This window comes from Stenella coeruleoalba (assembly GCF_951394435.1).
Source record: "Stenella coeruleoalba genome assembly, chromosome: 4".
Classification (NCBI taxonomy): domain Eukaryota; kingdom Metazoa; phylum Chordata; class Mammalia; order Artiodactyla; family Delphinidae; genus Stenella; species Stenella coeruleoalba.
In genome coordinates, this window is record NC_137149.1 from 37,636,098 (window position 1) to 37,661,044 (window position 24,947).

General features: G+C 43.1%; 1 protein-coding gene across 1 annotated transcript in view; it reads right to left on the reverse strand.

The window, feature by feature from the left end:
- Positions 1–24,947, reverse strand: part of SLC2A9 (solute carrier family 2 member 9) — a 183,353-nt gene that overhangs the window by 131,146 nt on the left and 27,260 nt on the right. The window contains exon 4 of the mRNA XM_079920325.1: positions 12,530–12,654. Within this exon, the coding sequence (XP_079776451.1) occupies positions 12,530–12,654 (125 nt within the window). The remainder of the gene's footprint in view (positions 1–12,529; positions 12,655–24,947) is intronic.

Below are 24,947 nucleotides of genomic sequence, written 5' to 3' on the forward strand. Positions count from 1 at the left end.
TGGGGAGTGTCCCCTCTGGAAATGATTGTATGGTGTTAGTGTTATTCTTTCTTAAAGAAGCCATATGGGCCTTGCATTTCCTTTGTTAAAAGGTTTTAAATTACATGTTCAACTTATTTAATAGAATAGGACTATACAGAAATTCTATTTTTTCTTAAGTCAGTATTGGTAAGTTTTTTCTTTCTTGGCATTTGTACATTTATCTAAAGTTTTCAAATATATTTTATAAACATGTTCATGATATATTATGTTTTTAATGCTTCAGGATCTATCCATTCTGATCTTACGGAAAAACACAAACGAACTTTCTGGCCAACCCAATAGCATTAGTTATCAATTCCTTTTCTCTCTTTTTATAAACAGTCTTGCAAGGGGTTTATCAATTTTATTAATCTTTTCTAGAACTCACTTGTCTTTGCTAATGTTCTCTAATGAAAATTCTTTTTCTAACTTCTTTGAGATGGAATATTAGATCATTGATTTTCAGCCTTTCATGTTTTAGACTCTATGCATTTGAGGTTATAAATTTTACTCTAAACACGGCTTTAGCTGTATCTGACAAAATTTGATATGCCTTATGTGGTATTTTCATAATCATTTAATTCAAACTACTTTAAAATTTCCATTGTGATTTCTTTTTTGTCCCCTGGTTACTGAGAAGTACACCTCACTTACATCTTAATTTCCAAACATATGAGGATTTTCTACTTATATTTCTGTAATTAGTTTCTTTCGTGCAAGTGTGCTAGGGATAAATTTTATTAGGTTTTGTTTGACTGAAAAGGTGTTTTCATTTCACCTTTATTTTTGAAAGATATTTTCACTGGTTGGAGAATTCTAGGTTGGCAGTTATTTTCTTTCGGCTCTTTGAAAATATCATTTTGCTGTTTTTTTGTCTTCCATTGTTTTTGTTGACAAGCCAGCTTTCCATTTTATTCTTACTTATTTGAAGGTAACATATCTTTTTATCCTGATTGTTTTTCAGAATAACCTTCTGTTTGCCCTTGGTTGTCAGAAGTTTTACTAAGCTGTGCAGAGTTGTGGTTTTCTTTGTTTTTACCCTACTAGGGATCCGTAGTGCTTCTTGGACTTGTGGCTTTTCATCAGGAAAGAAAAAAAATGTTGGCCATTATCTTCCAAAAATTGTTTTTTCTCCATCCTCTGTCTACTCTCTTTCTGATTTTCCAATTAATGTATGTTAGACATCTTTACAATTTCCCAGACATTTCTTACCCTCTTTTCTGTGTTTTCATGCTTCAACCTGGATGCTTTCTTCTGATCTTTGATGCTTTAGTTCCCTGATTCTTGCCTCGGGTGCATGCTATCTGTTGGTAGAACCATTCATTAAGTTCTTGCATTTTTTGCATTTTTCAGTTTTTGTATTTTTTAGTCCCAGAATTTCCATTTGATAAGTCAAAACATAGCTACCATTTCTATGCCAAAATTCTTGACGTTATCTCTTGATTATCTGAACATATTAAGCATAATTATTTTAATGGCTGTGTCTAATGCTGCTATTTTCAGAATCACTATCAGTTTATTTTGATGTTATTTCTCTTGGTTTTCTCCTTGTATGTCTGGCTACTTTGGATTGAATATCAGAGTGTATATGAAAACTGTAAAAATAATTTGAGGTTCTGGATGTATGCATCTGGCAGGGTGAGAGGCTAGAGGCATGAGCAATCCCAGCTTACCACAAATCCGTTGGTGATTGAAGTGATTTGAAGATCTGATCTATTTATGATTCACTCTTGCTCCAATGGCGTAGCCCTGTGGTGACTAGCGACCTTCCTACCTGGCAGGAGTTCAACTCCAATTCCTCCTCCTCAGCCCCATGAATCTGTTGAAAGGTCTACTAAGCATCTCAGATTCTCAGCCATCATTCTGGAATTGGGAGATACCTCTAGAGGAAAAGTTGTCCCAAATGCAGGGCTTACCTCTCTGGGTTTCACTCCTTTCCCAGATTGTGGTCCTATAAGTCCCCCCATGCCTCGGTAGCTGTCTGATACCTTTAAACAGATGCTTTTTCTAACCATTTTATTCTAAAAGCAGAACTCTCTCTTCCTCCCTCCCTCCCTCCCTCCCTCCCTCTCTCTCTCTCTCTCTCTCTCTCTCTCTCTCTCTCTCTATATATATATATATATATGGCAAAGAAATGGTTTGTTCTCCATTCAACAAATATTTACTGAGTGTATACTTGAGAGGTCGTCATTGTTAGAAGCCAAGGCAATGGCAATGAATGAAACAGGTAAAAAAAGCCTTGCTGTCGTGTAGTTGCATCTTGGGGAGGGAGGTTCTGGAGGGAGGCTGAGCATAAGCGTGAAGAGTGTGCTGCCTGCTAGATGGTGATAAGAGCTCTAGGGAAACATCAAGCAGGGAGGGAGGACAGGGATGCCCGGGGTGGGGAGGGTTGCAGTTTCACATGGGGTGGTCCCTGAGGCCACATGGTGGTGGTTCAGAGAGGGAACGGGGCGGGGTGGGGGAGACCATTTAGGGCCTGCCTTACAGGCCAGGATGTGTTTTATTTCCTTCTCAAATCTATTTATTTAACTTTAAAAAAATGAGTCCATTTAAATATAAATAATGTAATCATTGCACAGGAAAAACGGAAAGAGAAAAGTCCTGACCCACATTATCCCTCTGGTTCCTCTAAGCCGACCAATTTAGGAAAAGTGTGGAGTCAGGCACACCTGGCTCCCACCTTGGCCCAGACACATCTGAACTGTGAGACCTTGGCAAGGTACCCCCTGAGGCTCCATCTCCTCACATGCAAATGCAGGTAGAGCTCTGAGTCCAAGAGAGTTGTGCTATTGAAGGGAAACACACACACGGACACAGAGACACACAGAGACAATCATACATAGAGACACACACACACAGACACACAAACACACAGACACACACACAGATATAGACACACATAGACACACACACCTGTTTAGTACCTGAATATTGTTAGGTAGATGTCATTATCTCTACTTTATGTGCAAAAGAGGCTTTTCTCAGGCCACCGGGCTAGTCAGTAGAAAGGCTAGGACTAGAACCCATTTCTTCTGAGCACCTTACCCTCTCTTTGTCATGTTAAAATCTGACTCAAGTCATAATAATAAGTTAATAATATTATTAGTGTTTTTGTTGGTTTCCTATTGCTGCCATAGCAAATTGCCATGAACTTAGTGACTTACATTTATTTTCAGACAGTTCTGCAGGGCATGAGTCCAAAATGGGACTCATGGGTCCAACATGGGCTAAAATCAACATGTTGGCAGGGCTGTGGTCTTTCTGGAGGCTCTAGGGAATAGTCCGTTTTCTTGCCTTTTCCACCTTCTAGTGACACCTACACTCCTTGGCTCATGGCCCCTTCCATACTCAGTGCCAGCAACTGCGTCATTCCAGTCTCTGCTTTCATCATCTCGCCTCCTTCTCTGACTCTGGCTCCCCTCCTCCCTCTTTCACTTACAAGGACTCCTGTGATTACACTGGACCTGCCTGGAGAATCCAGGATAACCTATTCATCTCAAGGTCCTGAATTTAATCACATCTGCCAAGTCCCTTTTGCCATGTAAGCTAACATATTCACGGGTTCCAGGGAATAGGATGTGAACCCCTTTGGGAGCAGTAGGCAGAATAATGATAAATAATAAATCATTTGCTTATCAGAGTGGTGCACACCATTGCTGGGAGCTTGCGGCAGAGGTAGCTGGGTAAGTCCACACATGATATACATGGGCTGACCCCACCAGCCAGGAGGGCCAGTGTTTCTGCCCTATGCCTTTATTTCTCAGTCTCCTATACTGTGGTGTTGTTTAATTAGTAGACGATAGAGCTACATGTGGCATGTGAGGTCTGGAAGCCTAAAGAGGACATTCATGGTAGTAGCTCTAAGGGGAGAACAAAAAGGAGCCAGAGCAGATTTTTAGAGCTGGTGGAAACCTCAGCTACCAGAGTTCATTCTCCTTATTTTCTAGATTACATCACTGAGGCCCAGAGAGGGGAACTGATAGCCCCAAGGTCACCTGGCAAGTCAGTGGTAGAGCCAGAACTTGAAGTCAAGTCCTTGACCCTGATTTCATGTCCATGCCATATGATTCTCTAAACGCTGCTGCTTGAACTTGTCCACTAGAGAGCACTTCATGCAGCAGATATGAACTTGTCACTGGAGAGTTCTTAATGCAGCAGACTTGGGCTTGTCCACTGCAGAGGTGCTAATGCAGGAGATGTGGGCTTGCACCCCTGGGAGTGTGGACAGCTCTGGGAACGCTGTGGCAGGAGCCTGTCCAACACAATCATCCACAAACACAAAACACCTCTGCACTCTTTTACCTTGACTTTACAATCAGCAAGGATTTGCCCTCCAACGCCATGCTTCATCATGTTTGTTTCAATATAAAAACAGTGTGTTTATTTTTGCTCCAAGCCTTTTAGAAATAGGACACTTCAGTCCGATGTTTTCTGCAATGGTTCCAAATATTCCCCCCGAGAACCTGGTTTGAGCAGCACAACCACCTGAAAATCCTCCAGGCTTCTCATTTGGTTTTAAATTATTTATTTCAAGAAGGGCAGCAATTCACCTCATAACCAGCAATTTTCTTTCTTTCTGACCAGTTGCCTCACCTTAAATGCCCTCACATCTGTCTCTCTGCTTTGAGAGGGTTTGGTGAGAATAGAGGACACAAAGCTTCCACATCTTGGCTCAAATCCAAGAGGCCACATTCCAGAAATCAGGAGTGCATTTTATCCCCACCTGTTGATTTTACTTTTTTTTCTGTTTCTTTTTGAAAAGCTCATAGGACAAATGGTCTAAAAGACGTTTGTCTTGAATATGCAGTTTTGTAAAAATGGCATCTCTCTTTGAATCAGCTTATTTTTTTTGACATCTTTATTGAGGTATAATTGCTATACATTGTTGTGTTAGTTGCTGCTGTATGACAAAGTGAATCAGCTATACATATACATATATCCCCATATCCCCTCCCTCTTGCGTCTCCCTCCCACCCTCCTTATCCCACCCCTCTAGATGGTCACAAAGCTCCGAGCTGATCTCCCTGTGCTATGCGGCTGCTTCCCACTATCTTTTTTACATTTGGTAGTGTATATATGTCAATGCCCCTCTCTCACTTCGTCTCAGCCTACCCTTCGCCATCCCCGTGTCCTCAAGTCCATTCTCTACGTCTGCGTCTTTATTCCTGTCCTACCCCTAGGTTCTTCAGAACTCTTTTTTTTTAGATTCCATACATATGTGTTAGCATACGGTATTTGTTTTTCTCTTTCCAACTTACTTCACTCTGTATGACGGTCTCTAGGTCCATCCACCTCACTACAAATAACTCAATTTCATTTCTTTTATGGCTGAGTAATACTCCATTGTATATATGTGCCACATCTTCTTTATCCATTCATCTGTCAATGGACACTTAGGTTGCTTCCATGTCCTGGCTATTGTAAACAGTGCTACAATGAGCATTGTGGTACATGACTCTTTTTGAATTATGGTTTTCTCAGGGTGTATGCCCAGTAGTGGGATTGCTGGGTCATATGGTAGTTCTATTTTTAGTTTTTTGAGGAACCTACATACTGTTCTCCATAGTGGCTGTACCAATTCACATTCCCACCAACAGTGCAAGAGGTTCCCTTTTCTCCACACCCTCTCCAGCATTTATTCTTTGTAGATTTTTTGATGATGGCCATCCTGACTGGTGTGAGGTGATACCTCATTGTAGTTTTGATTTGCATTTCTCTAATGATTAGTGATGTTGAGCATCCTTTCATGTGTTTGTTGGCAATCTGTGTATCTTCTTTGGAGAAATGTCTATTTAGGTCTTCTGCCCGTTTTTGGATTGGGTTGTTTGTTTTTTGTGATATTGAGCTGCATGAGCTGCTTGTAAACTTTGGAGATTAATCCTTTGTCAGTTGCTTCCTTTGCAAATATTTTCTCCCATTCTGAGGGTTGTCTTTTTGTCTTGTTTATGGTTTTCTTTGCTGTGCAAAAGCTTTTAAGTTTCATTAGACCCCATTTGTTTATTTTTGTTTTTATTTCCATTTCTCTAGGAAGTGGGTCAAAAAGGATCTTGCTGTGATTTATGTCATGGAGTGTTCTGCCTATGCTTTCCTCTAAGAGTTTTATAGTGTCTGGCCTTACATTTAGGTCCTTAATCCATTTTGAGTTTATTTTTGTGTATGGTGTTAGGGCGTGTTCTAATTTCACTGTTTTACATGTAGCTGTCCAGTTTTCCCAGCACCACTTTTTGAAGACACTGTCTTTTCTCCACTGTATACTCTTGCCTCCTTTTTCATAAATTAGATGACCATATGTGCATGGGTTTATCTCTGGGCTTACTGTCCTGTTCCATTGATCTATATTTCTGTTTTTGTGCCAGTACCGTACTGTCTTGATTACTGTAGCTTTGTAGTATGGTCTGAATTCAGGGACCCTGATTCCTCCAGCTCCGTTTTTCTTTCTCAAGATCATTTTGGCTATTCAGGGTCTTTTGTGTTTCCATACAAATTGTGAAATTTTTTGTTCTAGTTCTGTGATAAATACCATTGGTAGTTTGACAGGGATTGCACTGAATCTGTAGATTGCTTTGGGTAGGATAGTCATTTTCACAGTGTTGATTCTTCCAATCCAAGAACATGGTATACTTCTCCATCTGTTTGTATCATGTTTAATTGCTTTCATCAGTGGTTTATAGTTTTCTGCATACACGTCTTTTGTCTCCTTAGGTAGGTTTACTCCTAGGTATTTTATTCTTTTAATTGCAATGGTAAATGGGAGTGTTTCTTTAATTTCTCTTTCAGATTTTTTGTCGTTAATGTATAGGAATGCAAGAGATTTCTGTGCATTAATTTTGTATCCTGCTACTTTACCAAATTCATTGATTAGCTCTAGTAGTTTTCTGGTAGCATCTTTAGGATTCTCTATGTATAGTATCATGTCATCTGAAAACAGTGACAGTTTTATTTCTTCTTTTCCAATTTGGATTCCTTTTCTTTCTTTTTCTTCTTTGCTTGCTGTGGCTAAAACTTCCAAAACTATGTTAAATAATACTGGTGAGAGTAGGTAACCTTGTCTTGTCCCTGATCTTAGAGGAAATGGTTTCAGTTTTTCACCATTGAGAATGATGTTGGCTCTGGGATTGTGATATATGGCCTTTATTATGTTGAGGTAAGTTCCCTCTATGCCTACTTTCTGGAGAGTTTTTATAATAAATCGGTGTTGAATTTTGTTGAAAGCTTTGTCTGCGTCTATGGAAATGATCATATGGTTTTTCTCCTTCAATTTGTTAATATGGTATATCATCTTGATTGATTTGCATATTTTAAAGAATCCTTGCATTCCTGGGATAAACCCCACTTGATCATGGTGTATGATCCTTTTAATGTGCTGCTGGCCTCTGTTTGCTAGTATTTTGTTGAGGATTTTTACATCTATGTTCATCAGTGATATTGGCCTGTAATTTTCTTTTTTTTGACATCTTTTTCTGGTTTTGGTATCAAGGTGATGGTGGCCTCATAGAATGAGTTTGGGAGTGTTCCTCCCTCTGCTATATTTTGGAAGAGTTTGAGAAGGATGGGTTTTAGCTATTCTCTAAATGTTTGATAGAATTCACCTGTGAAGCCATCTGCTCCTGCGTTTTTGTTTGTTGGAAGATTTTTAGTCACAGTTTCAGTTTCAGTGCTTGTGATTCGTCTGTTTATATTTTCTATTTTTTCCTGGTTCAGTCTCAGAACGTTTTGCTTTTCTCAGAATTTGTCCATTTCTTCAAGGTTTTCTATTTTATTGGCATATAGTTGCTTGTAGTAATCTCCCATGATCCTTTGTATTTCTGCATTGTTAGTTGTTACTTCTCCTTTTTCATTTCTAATTCTGTTGATTTGAGTCTTCTTCCTTTTTTTCTTGATGAGTCTGGCTAATGGTTTATCAATTTTGTTTATCTTCTCAAAGAACCAGCTTTTAGTTTTACTGATCTTTGCTATCATTTCCTTCATTTCTTTTTCATTTATTTCTGATCTGATCTTTATGATTTCTTTCCTTCTGCTAACTTTGGGGTTTTTTTGTTCTTCTTTCTCTAATTGCTTTAGGTGTAAGGTTAGGTTGTTCATCTGAGATTTTTCTTGTTTCTTGAGGTAGGATTGTGTTGCTGTAAACCTTCCTCTTGGAACTGCTTTTGCTGCATCCCATAGGTTTTGGGCCATGGTGTTTTCATTGTCATTTGTTTCTAGGTATATTTTGATTTCCTCTTTGATTTCTGCAGTGATCTCTTGGTTATTTAGTAGCATATTGTTTAGCCTCCATGTGTTTGTATTTTTTTACAGTTTTTTTCCTGTAACTGATATCTAGTCTCATAGCATTGTGGTTGGAAAAGATACTCAGCTTATTTTTAATTAAGGAAATTCAGAGAGCAACCAGTTATGTGTAACTAGTAAGTGTCACCTCCCCCAGAATAGCTAGACAAGCAAAGCAGCAGGAAAGAGGCTAAATGGGTAAAATACAAAGCTGCCAGAAAGAGAGACTTCAGTGGCCTCCATTAGAAAAGGACTTTTAGATGCTCCCATCTCGCCACCCTTTCTCCTGAGCAGGCAGGGTCTTCGAAACCCGACCATCGGTCCAAATCCTGGATCTGCATCGTATTAACTAAGAATAAAAATGATAACAACAACAATAATGGCAACGATACCATTATTGGTGTTGGGGGAAGGTAATGGGGGCTGGAATGTACTTGTTTTACACACACAGCATACCATTAAGTTTTACATTCCCTAACAAGGGAAGCTTAGGAGTGTTCCCCTTCCCCAGATGAGAGAAAGGGGCTAAGACAGGGAGGCAGACTGCTGCTGTGTGGTCTCCACTTTGTCCATGCTCCCTGAGTCCACATCCTTGGGTGGTTAGATGCCTCAGACCCTGACTCTGCATCCGGTCATGGGACTCACCTTGGCCAGTGGGACTCTGGCAGATGTGTCCAAGCAGACTTGATAAGTGCTTGCACACTGGGACTTGTTCCTCTTGCTGCTCATTGGAACCCTGAAAACCCCATGGAAGAAGCTGGGTCACCCCATCTGGGGGTGAGAGACCACGTGGAACAGAGATGAGCCAGCCCTCGGGATCCCAAGACGAGCTCACCTGCTGGCAACCAAAAATGAGCCTGAGAACATCCAAGGTCATTCAGCCGCTGACTGGCCCGCAGCCAACCTCAGCCATGGGAGAGAGAGCCCAGCAGAGCCCAGCAGGGCTGGCCCTGGTTAGAACTGCCCCACCAACCCTCAGAACTGTAAGCTCAGCAAAAGGATTATTGCCTTAAGCCATTATGTTTTTGTTTTGTTTTTTAATGCAGCAAAACCTAACTGATGAAGTTGACCTTGGTAAGTGTCAGAACCCAGGCCGGCTTAATCCATAGCCCTCACCCTTAACCACTTTACTGTCTCGTGTTTCTGAGCCTCAGGGCCCTCATATGTAAAATGACAACAAAACAGCGTTTCACTGAAGTACAGGTGGCTTATAATATTATATTAGCTTCAGGTGTACAATGTAGTGATTCAGTATTTTTATACATTACAAAATGATCACCACTAAGTCTATTTATGATCTGTCGTTATACAAAGTTATTGCAATAGCACTGACTATACCCTCTATGCTGTACATTCCATCCCATGATTTATTTATTTTATAACTGGAAGTTTGTACCTCTTAATCTCTGTCATCTATTTTGCCTAATGCCCCACCCCCTTCCCCTTTGGCAGCCACCCATTTTTCTCTATATCTATGAGTCTATTTCTGTTTTGCTATGTTTGTTCATTTGCTTGTTTTTTGCTAGATTCCATGTATAAGTGAAAAAATACAGTATTTGTCTTTCTCTGTCTGACTTAATTCACTTAGCATGCAACCCTCTGGCTCACAGGCCATAAAAAAACTGTCTACAGGCCAAATTTGTCCCAAGGGACATAGTTTACCAAATCCTGTTCTTTTCTAATATAAGCATGAAAATTCATAGCTTTTCCTCTAACTGCATCCAACAAATTTTGATATGCTGTAGTTTCATTATCATTCCGTTAAAATATATTTTTAAATTTTTAATTTATTTTTATTTTTGGCTGCGTTGGGTCCTTGCCGCTACACGCGGGCTCTCTCTAGCTGGGGCGAGCGGGGGCCACTCCCCGTTGCGGCGCACGGGCTTCTCACTGCGGTGGCCTCTCTTGTTGCAGAGCATGGGCTGTAGGTGCTCGGGCTTCAATAGTTGCAGCACGTGGGCTCAGTAGCTGTGGCTCCCCGGCTCTAGAGCGTAAAATATTTGTAATTTCCCTTGTAACTTCCTCTTTGACTCATGTAATACTTAGAGGTGTGTTTTTATTATTTTCCAAATTTAGGGGGGGTTCTTAGATATTGTTTGTGATTTCTAATTCAATTATACTGTGGTCAGAGAATATATTTATATGATTTCAATAAAAGATTTCAATCTTTTCAAACTTATCGAGGCTCGTTCTATGCCCAGCTTTTGGTCCGTCGTGGTGAATAAACCATGGCCGTTGAAAAAAATATATATAACAGCCTTTCAGCGTTAGTGGGAGATCAAAGGTGATGAAGTTCATGAACATGATTGGTCAATTAGAAAATTCTACATGAACACCAGCCAGTATTGTCTCCAGTTAATGTTCTTTCTACAGGCTTCTCCCTTCTACTTGAATAGTGAGAGTTTGAGGTATTACAAAATCCTGAATTATTTCCTGCCAGCAAAGCAATGAAAATAAATGAAGTCTCTTCCTCCCTGACCTCCTATACGGCCTCTTACTCTCATGCTCTCCCTTGTCATTCCCGTCACTCACAACGCCTGGTGCCCTCAGCTTATAAAAGATAGAGAAGGAAGGGAACTAGCCCTTAACGACTTCATACAGGGTTCCAGCAGCATTAGGCAGTGTATGTACACACACACACACACACACACACACACACACACACACACGCACGTCTTCATGTCAGCCTTTTAACAGCCCTCCAAGGTAGCTATTGTTATCTCCATTTTACAGATGAGGAAACTGAGGCTCAGAACCATTCAGTAACTTATCAAAAGTCAGTAATTGGCAAATAGCAGAGGTGGGATGCAGTCCCAGGGGTTTCTAATCCTAAAGCTTGTGATCTTTCCACAAAGGGCTGAAAGTAACATTCTACGGATTTGTGTATTTAGAAAGAAAGCAGGGTTGGCTTGTTGGTTTTGACAATATATTTTGAGTCTCCTACTCTCACAGGCCATGGCCAGAATCAGGCCATGTCTCACCCCTTCCACCGCCGCCATCCTGTCCTACTCATGGCTATCATCCCTGGGCAGATGGCCTTCCCACCCCACTCCTGCCCTCCCCCTACCTTCTCTCTACACAGAAGTGGGAGGAATCTTATTGAATCATAAACCAACTCTTGTCACATTTCTCTCAACCCTACCCCGGCTCCCCATCCCACTCAGCACAAATCCGCAGTCCTCACTGTGACCTACAAGGTCCTGTGGGATCTGACTGGCCCCTCTTCAACTCATCTGCACCACTCTCCCCCTGGCTCACCAGGCTCCACCACACTGGCCTCCTGACTCTTCTTTGAACTTGCCAAGCACGCTTCCACTTCAGGGACACTGTCCTCTTCTCTCCGCCAGGTACACAATTCCCACAATATTCATTTGTTTCTTGCCCTTGGTTCATTCCCGTCTCTGCTTCTTTGTTTCCTCCTCCGAGCAGCCTTCCCTGAGTCCTATTTAAAATAGCCCTTGCTATCTTCCTGTGCTGCTTCTTTTCCTCCTAGGGCTTACCATTATCTACCTCATATATCTAATTACATATCTGTCCACCCACTAGAACGTAAGCTCCAGGTGTAGGGACTGGGGGGTCCTGTTCACCACTGTGTCCCCAGTGTAGACCACAAGGCACAGCATGTACTCCGTAAATGCTGCTTGGTGAATAAATGAAAGGATGAATGAGGGACTTCCCTGGCGGTCCAGTGGTTAAGACTTCATCTTTCAATGCAGGGGTGTGGGTTCGATCCCTGGTAGGGGAGTTAAAATTCCACATGCCTCAAGGCCAAAAAACCAAAACATAAAACAGAAGCAATATTGTAACAAATTCAATAAAGACTTTAAAAATGGTACAAATCAAAAAACATCGTTAAAGAAAAAAAAAAAAAAAAGAATGAATGAGTCAGAGGCCCAGACAGGAAACATAATCCTCATAAAAACTCCCTGGAAACCACAGACAACTTGGAATATGAATTTTATGGTGAAGATGATAAATAGAATGCGTGATGTGCCGAAGACCATGCAGGTCTTTGGAGTTGGTTTGGGTCCGTCCCAGTCAGTGCTTCTCCATTAGAGGAGCATCGTGGGTGGGTGGTCCATCCCATGGGACTGCCCCACTTTATGCAGGGTTCTTGTGTTCTTGGTCTCTGCCAATTCAATATCAGTAGGGATGCATGTGACAGCCACAAGTACCCCTCACATTTTGAAACACGCCCCAGGAATGTGTTACTGCCCCCTCTCCTGCCACGGTGAAGGCTCACCTCCATCCACGCCCATGATGAAGCGTCCCAGGATGAGCATTTCAAAGGCTCCTGCTTGGAGAGAACAAGCCATCAGCAACAGGGCGGAAATTGCAAACCCATTGTTGACCAGCAAAGTGAATTTCCTGGAAGAAAAGGAGGGGTTTGATGAGGCTGCCACTGGCCTGTGTATCCCCAGAACAGGATCCAGACCCCCCCCACCCCCATTGCCACCTTTGGCCATATGACCCTGAGCAAGGAACTTCCTTCCTCTGGATTCATTACCACGGTTGATTAGGTCACCTCCGAAGGCACTGAGAGCCCTGATATTCTATGAGTCTCCCTGTTGCAATATTTTATCTCATTGGTTCTAAGACCTTCATTTAACACTACAAAGTCAAAATGCGTCTTACAATCCATGAGTCAGATGTCAGGCAGGGAAATGAAAACTACTCTAGTTAGTTTCACAGAGAGAATTAACACAGGGAACTGGTTAAGGTCACTGCTGGGGCTGGCAGGAAATTCAGGCAAACTAAAGGGAGCAAGTCCCCCCTCTTCTAGTGCCCCTGTGGCAAAGGGCAGGTGAGGCTTGCAGGTCTCAGCCCCTGCATCACAGAGCAGAGCACAGAAGGGTACTTTGGGAGCTGGGAGCAATAGCTTGTTAATTAGCACACCTACAGCATCCTATGACTTCAGCTGGCATAGTTTTTCTCCCTCCCTCCCTCCCTTCTTCCTTCCTTCCTTCCTTCCCTCCCTCCCTCTCTTCCTCTCTCTCTTTTTCTCTTTCTTTCTTTCTTTCTCTCTCTCTCTCTCTCTGCAGTTCATGTAACAATGCTTCTTATACCTAATGGCACCTGCAATTTGATGAACTATAGCATGAAGCATGAGGCTGAGCTAATCCCCTCAAACGAGGTCAGCCAAATTCCTTTGGCAAGTCTTACTATTCATTGCTCCTTGTTAGGACCACTACCACTGTTTTATATGAATATATAACATATTCCTAAGACCTCACAGTTGAGAAGCATAACTTATTTGGAGGCCTGGGGACCTGGGTTCCTGCACCAGCTGTCTCTTTTATGACCTAGGGGACTTCGTACTTCATTGCTCTGTGCTTTCCTTGCCTCATCTGCAAAATGATCTTAATAGCTCACACTGATTGAACTTTTGCTATATGACAGACCCCATTCTAAGCATTTTACATGAGTAGCTCATTTACTGCTCAAAAGGACCCTATGAAGTAGGTACTATTCTTATCTCTGCTCTATAGATAAGTTAACTAGGACACATAAATTAGTCACTTGTTTTAGGTCATACAACTAATGAATCAAGTAGCTGGGAAAACAGCCTCTCACAGGATACTTTTTCCCTAAAGACTCAATGATTTAACAGTATTAAACTGTTTTAGAAATTGTAAGAAGCTAGGGCTTGAAAGGGAACTTCGTTATTACTTGTAGGAGTTAGCTCTCTTAACTTCCGGGCCAAAGTTCTTTCTACTATTTTTGATTTATCTCAAGCTGTTCATTAAATTTTTTTCCCTTTCCTACAACTTCTTGGAGAACCCCAAACTTAGTGAATTTTGCAGCTCAATTCGGATGGTATAAAGCCTGCTCATTGCAACATCTTCTATAACAGCAAATGATTGAAACAACCCAAATGTCCATTAATAAGGGGCTATTTAAATAAATTATGATACATATATAATGTGGCATATTATGCAGACATTAAAATAGAGGTAGCATTCTATATTTTGATATGGAAAAATCTCAAAGATGTATTGTTAAGTGCAAAGAATAAGATACAGAACTTTATGTAGAATATGCAACAACTTATGTGATAAAATGTGTGTGTGTGTGTGTGTGTAGAGATAGGCACAAATCTTGGAAAAGATACACAAAAAGCTGGTAACACTGTCTCCAAGGAGGAGACAGAAGACAGAAACAAAAACGAAACTTTCGACTTTAATTGGTCCTTTTGAAAGTTAAGTCACATGAATGTATTAATTATTAAAAAATAAATATGATTTCAAATTAGTCTTTCAAAAGATTAATTTAACTGGACCTTATCATGGCAAAAAAATGTGATTTAGCAGAGACTTAAAACAAAAATTCCAATCTAGAGTAACCTCCCTTATTCTGATGCCGAAGGTCACAGCCTCAGGATTCAATAAAGATAAGTCTGAAGGCACTAATTTCTGTTATTGGTGAAAGCTCAAAGCAGGATGCGAATACCCTGCACCCCACGGCACTGCTCCACGTTCAGGGCCCTTCCCCTCAGTCCTCTGAGGAACTACTGTGTCAGCCCTGCGAGGAAAGCGGCACAATGGTTGGAGGGAGTGGCAGGAAGACCTGGACCCTCCTCACAGAAGCTTTCACTTGGGTTCCACTCATCATGTATTTAGTGAGTGCTAGACACTGGGTCTACCACAGGAATATGAGAGTCATCTCCGTCCTCCCCATCATGGGCTTTAGAGCCTAGTGAGGAACACAGACAGCAAATAAATCACACAAGTCAATTAGTGACCATCTGTGACTTCTATAAGTAAAGATATAGAAAATATGAGATTGTATAACTCAGAACTGTGCCCACCATTTGCCTGTTTGTGCTCAGCTCCCTTCTTTCTCTGCCTGACTCTGTTTCAGGGGGAACTACCTTTCCCAGGCTCCCTTGCTTCTGGCTTCCTGGGAGGATTGGCCAATGAGAGGCCAGATGTCCATCTAGAGGGCGGGGAAGGGGAGAAGCAGGGTATTTCCCCCTCTCTGTGATCCATTCCAGCAGCTCTGTGTCTTCTCCTCTGCCCTAGCCATCTCTCTGTAGTCCCAGCAACCTGCTCACTAAAGTGTGGCCCTGGCTTTTAAACCCAGGAATGCTGCTTCTCCCTTTTGGACCTTCCATCTCATGGGTGGTAGCAGCTTGTCTGTAAAAAAAAAAAAAAGATTTCTACAACATGCCCAAATATTCTCCGTGTAGCTCCACCTCTGGGTCTCAGTTCCCGCCTTGAGGCCACATAGGATAAACCCCTGTTGCTGCAGAGGCTAGTGTAAGGTAAGTTTGTGAAGAGATTGTTGAGGGAGGAGAGGCAGGAGGGGGTTGCTGTGGCCAGATTTGGAGGGTTCTTGGATGTTGGACAAAACAATACATTCTATAATCTGTAGACAATGAGAAATAAAGGGCTTGATTAGGAATCAATACCTCAATTCCTATCCCCAGACAATTTGTCCACTGCCCTACTTCAGTTAAACTGGACATTTGATACTAGGATGATATTAATGATATCCATAAAAATAATGCTAGCATTATTTAGTGGTTCTCCAGTCTGGTTGCGCATCAGATTTCCCAATAGCACATACAAATATGAGATCCTTGGGTCCACCTCTAGAGAATTTTCATCCTTGGGGGAGACTCAGTGTGATGCCTTTAGTATAGTACTAAGAAAGAGCATGGCTCTTCTGTAAATGATTTCATCTCATTTCGTCTTTAACACTTGTAGTTATCAGTGTTAACGAAATCATCAGTTCACAGAGGAGGAGGTAAGGATTACTTCATCCCCCACCACCAAATTCACCCACCTACCTGCATTGGATGAAACTGCCCCAGTGATGTAAGGTCTATCAGTGTCTTGTGCATCCCTAACCCAGTGAAGGATTTGTTCCCTCTCTACTCAATCATTCCCATATAAACACATCTAAATATTGTCTCTCTTGGTCCTCATCCCTCTGCTCCTCATGTTGGCTCCCTTTTAGAGTGAAACTCCTTCATGAATGTTGTCTGCTCATCTTCTAGTCTTTCCTCACCCACACTCTGATTAGATCATTTCTACCACTCCATGGAGATTGCCTTTGTGAAGGTCATCAACAACCTCTACCTTGACAAACAACTGCCAATTCTCTGCCTTCCCCTGGTACAACATCTCAGCAACATTTGATGTGGTTGACCACACCCTCTTTCTTGAAACACAATCTTCTCTGCATATCTGGGATTGCACCCTCTCCCATTTTTCTCCCCGCCAGCCTCACCTTCTCAGTCTCTAGGCTGGTTTATCCTCACCTCCCTGAGCCTTGAAAGTTGGGGTGCCCAGAGCTCCGGCTCATCTCTCTCCTAGTTTCACCTCTCTCTACACTCCCTCCCTGGGTGATCCCATCCAGTTCATCCCTCTAACCGATGACAATTCCCAACTGTATCTCTGGATGCAGCCTCTCCTCTCAACTCTAGACTTACATATCCAACTGCCTCCTGGACACTTCCACTAGCATATTTAGTAGGTATCTCAAACCAAGCATATTTAAAATAGAATTCTTGAATTCCCACTACTAAATCCCTCCCTGCTCCAAAATGCATGTCAAATCCCTCTTCCCATAGACTTTTTCATAAAAAAAAAACCACTACCTTCCTAGTGGCTTAGGCAAATATCTGGGAATACTACTTACATCTTTTATTTTCTTCACGACCCATATGCAATCCATCACTGAGTCCTATATATACTACTTCCAAGATGTATCCCAAATCAAACCACGTCTCCCATTTACAGCCCCACAATATGGCAGTGGTCCAGGCCACCATCATCCTACACTCATAGAAGTGCAATAGGCTCACACACACTCTTGCCCTGCTGGAGTTCAGGGTCCACAGAGTAGCCAAAGTTATCCTCTCATAGCACACACGGACGTACTTTTTCTTTCTTAAAACCTGCTAGTGGCTTCCCACTGCACTTAGAATAAACTCTTCACCAGGGCCTATAGAGCCCTGCATGAGATGGCTTTTGCCACAGCATCTCATACTCTCACCTTCACGCTCATGAGCCTTCCCACGGTCCCTCAGGTGTGCCAGGCTCCTTCCTAACTCATGGCCCTCATCCTTGGTGCCCCTCTATTCATTGCATGAGTCTTATCTCACTAAAGTGTCAACTCAAATGCAACCTCCTGACACTCTTTGACATGGCTGCTTCCCCCAAATGCAGAGCTCATTCCCCTCCATCCTCTCACCCTGTTCTATTTTCTTCACAGTCCCAACACTGTGGAAAATTATCCTCTGTATTTATTTGCTTTATGCTAGTTGTCTATCTTCCCCTACTAGAATGTAAGTGCTATGGGGCCAGCGACTTTGTCTTGCCACTGTAGCCCCAGCAACTACACCAGATCCCGGCATATGCAAGTGTCCCAGATATATTTGCTGCATAAATGAAGGGAGTGAATCTAGGAGCCAAGTCATGTGGACCCCAACTTACCCCACGTGGCCCAGCTCTGATCTGCCCTGAATCTCACTTTAGCTTCTACGTCTATGGGCTGGAGAGCTGCTGTTCACCCGAATCCATGTCCAATAATGTTCCTGCTTGGACAGCCCAGCCACATACTAATTGAACAACTCTGGGCAGGTTTCTTACTCTCTCTCAGCCTTGATTTACCCCCCTGTAAAATGGGTATAATAATGTCTATCTTGTAAGGCTTCTATGAGAATGATTTATGTAAAGTGCTTAGGATGGCACCTGGAACATATTTAGAGCTTCAATTAATTTAAAAAGAAATAAAATAAACCCATGGTGATAGCTAACATTCACGGAGTTCTTATGAGGTGCCAGACACTGTTTTAAGTGTTTTATACTCACTGAAGACCCTAGAAGTCAAGTAATCTTGTTACCCTATTTCTCACATAAAGAAACAGATCTAGAAGTTAAGTACTTGGCCAAGGTCACGTGCTATTAAATGGGAGATCTGGCATTCCAGGAACCAGGATACTAAGGCCGCTCACAATGGTGGCTGCCACATTTATTCACAGCCATTCATCTTTCAACAATCATTTATTCATTCAACTGGCATTCATTCACTCGACACATGTTTGAGGGTACACTGGGTGCTGAGTGTCATTCTAGGTTCTGGCACATAGCCGTGAACATGGCCAAGTCCCTGCTTTTATGCTCTTCTTGATAAACAAGTAAAAATAAAACATATGTAGCATATCAGATGGTGATAAATGCTGCACAGAAGACGAAAGCAGGGAAGGGAGTGTATTTTACACAGAGTGGCCAGGGAGGGCTTCCCCAAGAAGGTAACACCTGACCACGGACTTAAAGACAGTGCAGTGCGTGATTTGAAGAGAGAGCAGACGTGAGCCATATGGACACTGGGGTACAGCAATCCTGGCAGAGAAGAGCCAGACGTGGGCTATTTCAGGAACATCAGTGAGGCCAGCATGGCTAGAAGCATCGAAGAACCAGAGAGCAAGCAGTAGAAGGTGAAGGTGGAGGGGAGTGGCAGAGAGCTCATAAGGGGTGTGTGTGCCACCAAGACAGCTTGGGTTTCTACCCTGAGTGAGACAGGCAACCACCAGAAGATTCTAAGGAGAGAAGTGTCGCGGCCTGACCACTTAGCCTTCTGTGTCAACCCTGGGCTGTAGGGGTAAGTGTGGGAGCAGGGAGACCAACTGGGAATATTGCAATAGATCAGGCAAGTGCTAATAGGAATTTGCACCGGGATGGTAGCAGTGGAGGGAGTGAGCCAGTAGTGGTGGAGGGAGTGCCAGATCTTGGCATGTTTTGAAGACTGAGCTGGTGGAATTTGTTGACTGTGATATATAATAACAAAAATATACACAATCTTTGTCCCTGGTTTCCAGCTCACAGTTCCTGAAACCCGTGGAAATTCCCAAGTGATGAGAGCAATGAGGGCATCTTTTGTTATAATATTTAGTCTCTTGTACTCAGTTCCTGAAACTGCTTCAGAGCCATAAAGATGAAATAGATATCCTGTTATTCATAACAAGCCCCTTTTCACCACAACTGGGTTTATGTCAATGAGGTGACTTTTGGAAAGGAGCAAGGGTGGGGGATTGTTGCCAGTGGAGCCAACCTTGTGATCAGAAGGTTGAGACTTTCAATGCCATCCCCAACCTCCAGAGGCAGGAGAGGGGCTGGAGATTGAGTTCAATCACCAATGGCCAATGACCTGAGCAACTGTGCCTATGTAATAAAGCTTCCATAAAAACACAAAAGGACAGAGTTTGAAGAGCTTCCAGGTTGATGAACATGTACAGATTTGGAGAGAGTGGTGCACTCAGAGAGAGCATGGACGCTCCGAGCCCTTTAGCAAATTAATCAAACTGGAAGTGGGGGTCATTGGAACCTCTGACTTACAGCCATTGGGTCAGAAGCACAGCGGACAACCTGGACTTGCAATTAGCATCTGAAGTTGGGGCGGGGGCAGTCTTGTGAGACTGAACCCTTAACCTGAAACCCGAGGCAGGGGGTCGTTGGAACATCTAACCTATAGCCAGTTGGTCAGAAACACAGGTGACAACCTGGGCTTGTGACTGGCGGATGAACTGGTGGAGGGGGCAGTCTTGTAGGACTGAGCCCTCAGTCTTGTAATCTGATGCCACCTCTAGGTAGATGGTGTCAGAATGGAGGTGAATTATAGGACACCCAGCTGGTGTCCGGAGAATTGCTTGATGGTGTGTGGGAACTCCCTCCCCACCACACATGTTGGAAATTGGGGTTCAGAACCCAAAATACTGATGAATTGGATAGAGGTGGAGAGAAAGAGAGGAGCCAATGATGACTCCCAGGGCTTTGGTCTGAGCTCCTGCACTAGATGTGACGATATATTTTGTGCTATGCAGGGGATGTTAAAATCACATTCAAGTCTGATTTGAAACATTTGCAGATTGGGCTGCACACCCTCTAAGCAAGTTCATCATATTAATATATTCCTTCCCAAAATAACCCCCAGCATGACAGTGTCCCAGTGAGGATAGAAACCTTATTTGCAGATAATTCACAAAGCTGACTCACTCAGGTTCAGAGAAGGGGATTTTAATCAATTGTGTTTCCATATTTTCCCAGGCATGACATGCAGCAGAACAAGGGGGGCCAGCACCATGCCGTTTCTGAGAGCAGAACTCCAGCGCCCCCTGGGAACCCCACCGCGGACACCGGCTTCACTGTTTTGAGCTTCTCCAGTGGTGAAGAATCTCCCCAGTGCAGCCCAGATCATCAGCTCTTGGCAGAAGAGGTCAAATTCAAGGAAGAGCAATAGGATAATGAGGAGATTGAAGCCCATATCCTTGAGAAATGGCCAAAGGGACTGGGGACATTTAGCGTAGTCAAGAGAAAGCTCAGGGAAAGTGTGAGAGCTGCTTTCCACTATGTTATGCTTTAACAGGATAGAAAGCCCAGAGATAAACCCACGCACATATGGTCACCTTCTCTTTGACAAAGGAGACAAGAATATACAATGGAGAAAAGACAGCCTCTTCAATAAGTGGTGCTGGGAAAACTGGACAGCTACATGTAGAAGAATGAAATTAGAACACTCCTTAACACCATACACAAAAATAAACTCAAAATAGATTAAAGACCTAAATGTAAGGCCAGACACTATAAAACTCTTAGAGGAAAACATAGGCAGAACACTACATGACATAAATCACAGCAAGATCCTTTTTAATCTACTTCCTAGAGAAATGGAAATAAAAACAAAAATAAACAAATGGGACCTAAGGAAACTTAAAAGCTTTTGCACAGCAAAGAAAACCATAAACAAGACAAAAAGACAACCCTCAGAATGGGAAAAAATATTTGCAAATGAAGCAACTGACAAAGGATTAATCTCCAAAATATACAAGCAGCTCGTGCAGCTGAATATCAAAAAAAAAAAAAAAACAACCCAATCCAAAAATGGGCAGAAGACCTAAATAGACATTTCTCCAAAGAAGATACACAGATTGCCAGCAAACACATGAAAGAATGCTCAACATCACTAATCATTAGAGAAATGCAAATCAAAACTACAATGAGATATCATCTCACACCGGTCAGAATGGCCATCATCAAAACATCTACAAACAATAAATGCTGGAGAGGGTGTGGAGAAAAGGGAACCCTCTTGCACTGTTGGTGGGAATGTAAATTCATACAGCCACTATGGAGAACAGTATGGAGGTTCCTTAAAAAACTAAAAATAGAACTACCATACGACCCAGCAATCCCACTACTGGGCATATACCCTGAGAAAACCGTAATTCAAAAGGAGTCATGTACCAAAATGATCATTGCAGCTCTATTTACAATAGCCAGGACATGGAAGCAACCTAAGTGTCCATCAACAGATGAATGGATAAAGAAGATGTGGCACATATATACAATGGAATATTACTCAGCCATAAAAAGAAACGAAATTGAGTTATTTGTAGTGAGGTGGATGGACCTAAAATCTGTCATACAAAGTCAAGTAAGTCAGAAAGAGAAAAACAAATTCCGTATGCTAACACATATATATGGAATCTAAAAAAAAAGAAAACTGGTCACGAAGAACCTAGGGCAAGACGGGAATAAAGACACAGACCTACTAGAGAATGGACTTGAGGATATGGGGAGGGGGAAGGGTAAGCTGTGACAAAGTGAGAGAGTGGCATGGACATATACACACTACCAAACGTAAAATAGATAGCTAGTGGGAAGCAGCCGCGTAGCACAGGGAGATCAGCTCGGTGCTTTGTGACCATCTAGAGGGGTGGGATAGGGAGGGTGGGAGGGAGGGAGAAACAAGAGGGAGGAGATATGGGGACACATGTATATGTATAACTGATTCACTTTGTTATAGAGCAGAAACTAACACACCATTGTAAAGGAGCAATTATACTCCAATAAAGATGTTAAAAAAAAAAAAAAAGAAGGAACAAACCATGGCTTGCTGGAGAATCTGACTGAGGATCTGATTTCAAAGTCCGTGTGAGTTTCCCTATGGGTTCCCACATATTTTCTGTGCTCCGCTCTGGAGGGAAGACCTAGATCCAATGATATGTGAAAGAGGCCAATGTGAGTGCATCTGAAGGGACATTTGCATCATCGGCTCTGTCAGGTGATGGACCGACGCCTCTCAGGAAGCACTGATGATGAGGACGATGGGATGATGAAGATGCTAGTGAACCTAAGTTGGATGCCGGCTCTACGTCAGTGGCTGAGATGAATGCTCTACGTCCGTCATCCCATTTAACGTTCACTACCATCCTCCAACGTGGCTATGACTTTATCTTCACTTTACTGTGAACTAAGTGAAGCCCAGAGAGTTCAAGGAACTCATCCAGGGCCCCACGAGCTGTGAGCATCAGAGCCCAGGTCTACAGCCGGGCCTGTAGCCAGGGTCTGTGCACCCACATGGTCACCGTCCAGTCTCACGAGGGAGGAGGGTTCTGTCACTAAAGCCGGGTAAGCAGAGGATAGATGACCACAAATGAGGGGCAGGGAGTCAATCAGAATTCTTTTTGGCTCAGAATTTTCCAGGCTAGAGACTCCAAGAGACAAGGAACCTGCATCCCTGAGACCACATAACGGGGGTGGCTCAGCTCCAGAGACGGTTTCAGGTCCCTTATGCTCCCCTGTCCTCATTCCTCTCCTAAATCACAGATGAGCCATATGCCTCAGCCAGGATCAGTCCCATTGCTGGACCTGCTGTGACCAGGACCACCTGACTCCAAGGACGCCCAGCTCCACCCAAACTTCCCTCCAAGTCACTCATCTGGGCCCCTTTCTTTGGATCCCATCCTAGCCTTAGACACTGAGCCAGCCTCCTCTTCCTCTGGGACAGCCACCATCAGAGACAAAAAACGAGGCATCAGGATGCAGTTTCCATCCACACCACATCATGGGAAGAGTGCAGCCTTGTGGTCTAACAGACCTGTGTCTGAATCGGGTCAACCCCATTCTTTGTCACCATGGGCAAGTTGCTGGGCCTCTCAGGGCCTCTGGTTTACAATAATACAGAGAGTTGTAAGAAGTAAATGATGTACCATATGTCAAGGACTGGTCTATAGCTGGAGGTGAATACATGGGAGCCAACTTCTTTAATTTTTGCTCCTTTTCTCCCCTACAGAGTTACTATTCAAGCTGAGACTCAATTCAACTTTTATACTTATAATGATGAAAAAAGGAACTGGCACCTGCTTGGGGTATGACAACCAAAGCCCTTTGATCCATCTCTCTCTGCATCCTAGGACTCCTCCATCACTTAGAAATTTAGTACTTTTCAAATACATTTTCTCTTTTGCTTTCCTTCTGTTTTGTTTTGCCGCCATGTTATTGAGGATGGTAAAGCCATTGATCACCTTCATTTCACACGCAGGAAAAGTGCTGGCTGAGAGGTGAGAGGTGGCAAAGTCCCATGTCACACACTTGGCAAGTTGGGGAGTCAGGACTTGCTGGTCCACGACATCCGATTCCAGTGCTCCTTTTCCTGTACCAGCTGCTGGGCTTCAGAGCTTTCTTCTGGGGCAGGCTTGGGGCATAAGTGCCCACGGCCAGATATAAGGTAGGAATGTGTCACAGGCAATAGTGTCTGGGGCCAGGGGTCACTCCATCTACTGCAACAGGCAAGAGGACTTGGGGCCACAGGCTTAGCGACAGTGCCTTGGAGACCCTGGCCAGTGGTGCCAGTCTGGGCGCCAGCTGGTCACTTATCTGTTGTCAAATAGTCAAGGATGTTCCAAGATCAGTGCCAGCAGGACACAATGATCTCCTTGGCAAGTGGAAAGATCATGGTGCGTGGCCGACGTGTGTCGGGTCCTACCTGAGCTCAGGCACTGTGTGAACTGGCTGAGTTTGGCCAGATGCTCTGACCTTGCTCAGTTCCCATTCTCCATCGATAGACCCCACGGAGTCGAATGAATTAAACAAGAGGGTGTGTGTGAGTGCCTGAAACATTGGGGGACCTCAGAAAACGGCAGCCCTGACTCTACTCCACGACCGTTGTACCTCCTGTGTACTGAGTTCTCGTTAGCTACTGCCCTGGAAGCGCCCCTGGGGACACAGAGAATGTCGGCACCTCCTCTACCTCACTGGGGTACCACAGGCCTTTATGAGCATCACATGTTTTCAGACGGCCTCCTGCCCCAGCCTATGGAAAGGCTGCTCTGAACATCATCGGTTCTAATTTGGGGATGTGAGGCCGAGTGTAAAGGAGTGGGCAGCACCATTACTAACACTGTTTTTGAAGCCCCAAGGCCGGGGGGGATTTCCTGGGGTCTAATGAATCTCTTTGCTAATTCAGGTCAGTGCAATATGGAGATCTGTGGAGTCCCTACTGTGTATGGGTGTCAAGGTGATGATGAGTAAATAATATGGTAGATAATAATAGCTTCTCTTTATTGAGCTACTGCTAATGGACCATTCCCCCTCCATTAATTTTCTTTAGCCCTTATAGCATCTCCTGCAGAGTAGCAACTACTGACTCCATTCTATAGATGACAGAACTGAGGTTCAAATACATTAACTGACTTGGCCAAGCCCACACAGCCAGGATGTAGAAGACTCATGATTCAAGTTCACACACGGTTGCTCTAGAGACTACTCTTTCCATTAACACCTCAATGTCCCCCAGGAAGTTGCTATGAGAAAGGACGTAGAGAAAATGTTTTGGGGGAATTTATTGATAACTCAGTCTTATACGAGAGAAGA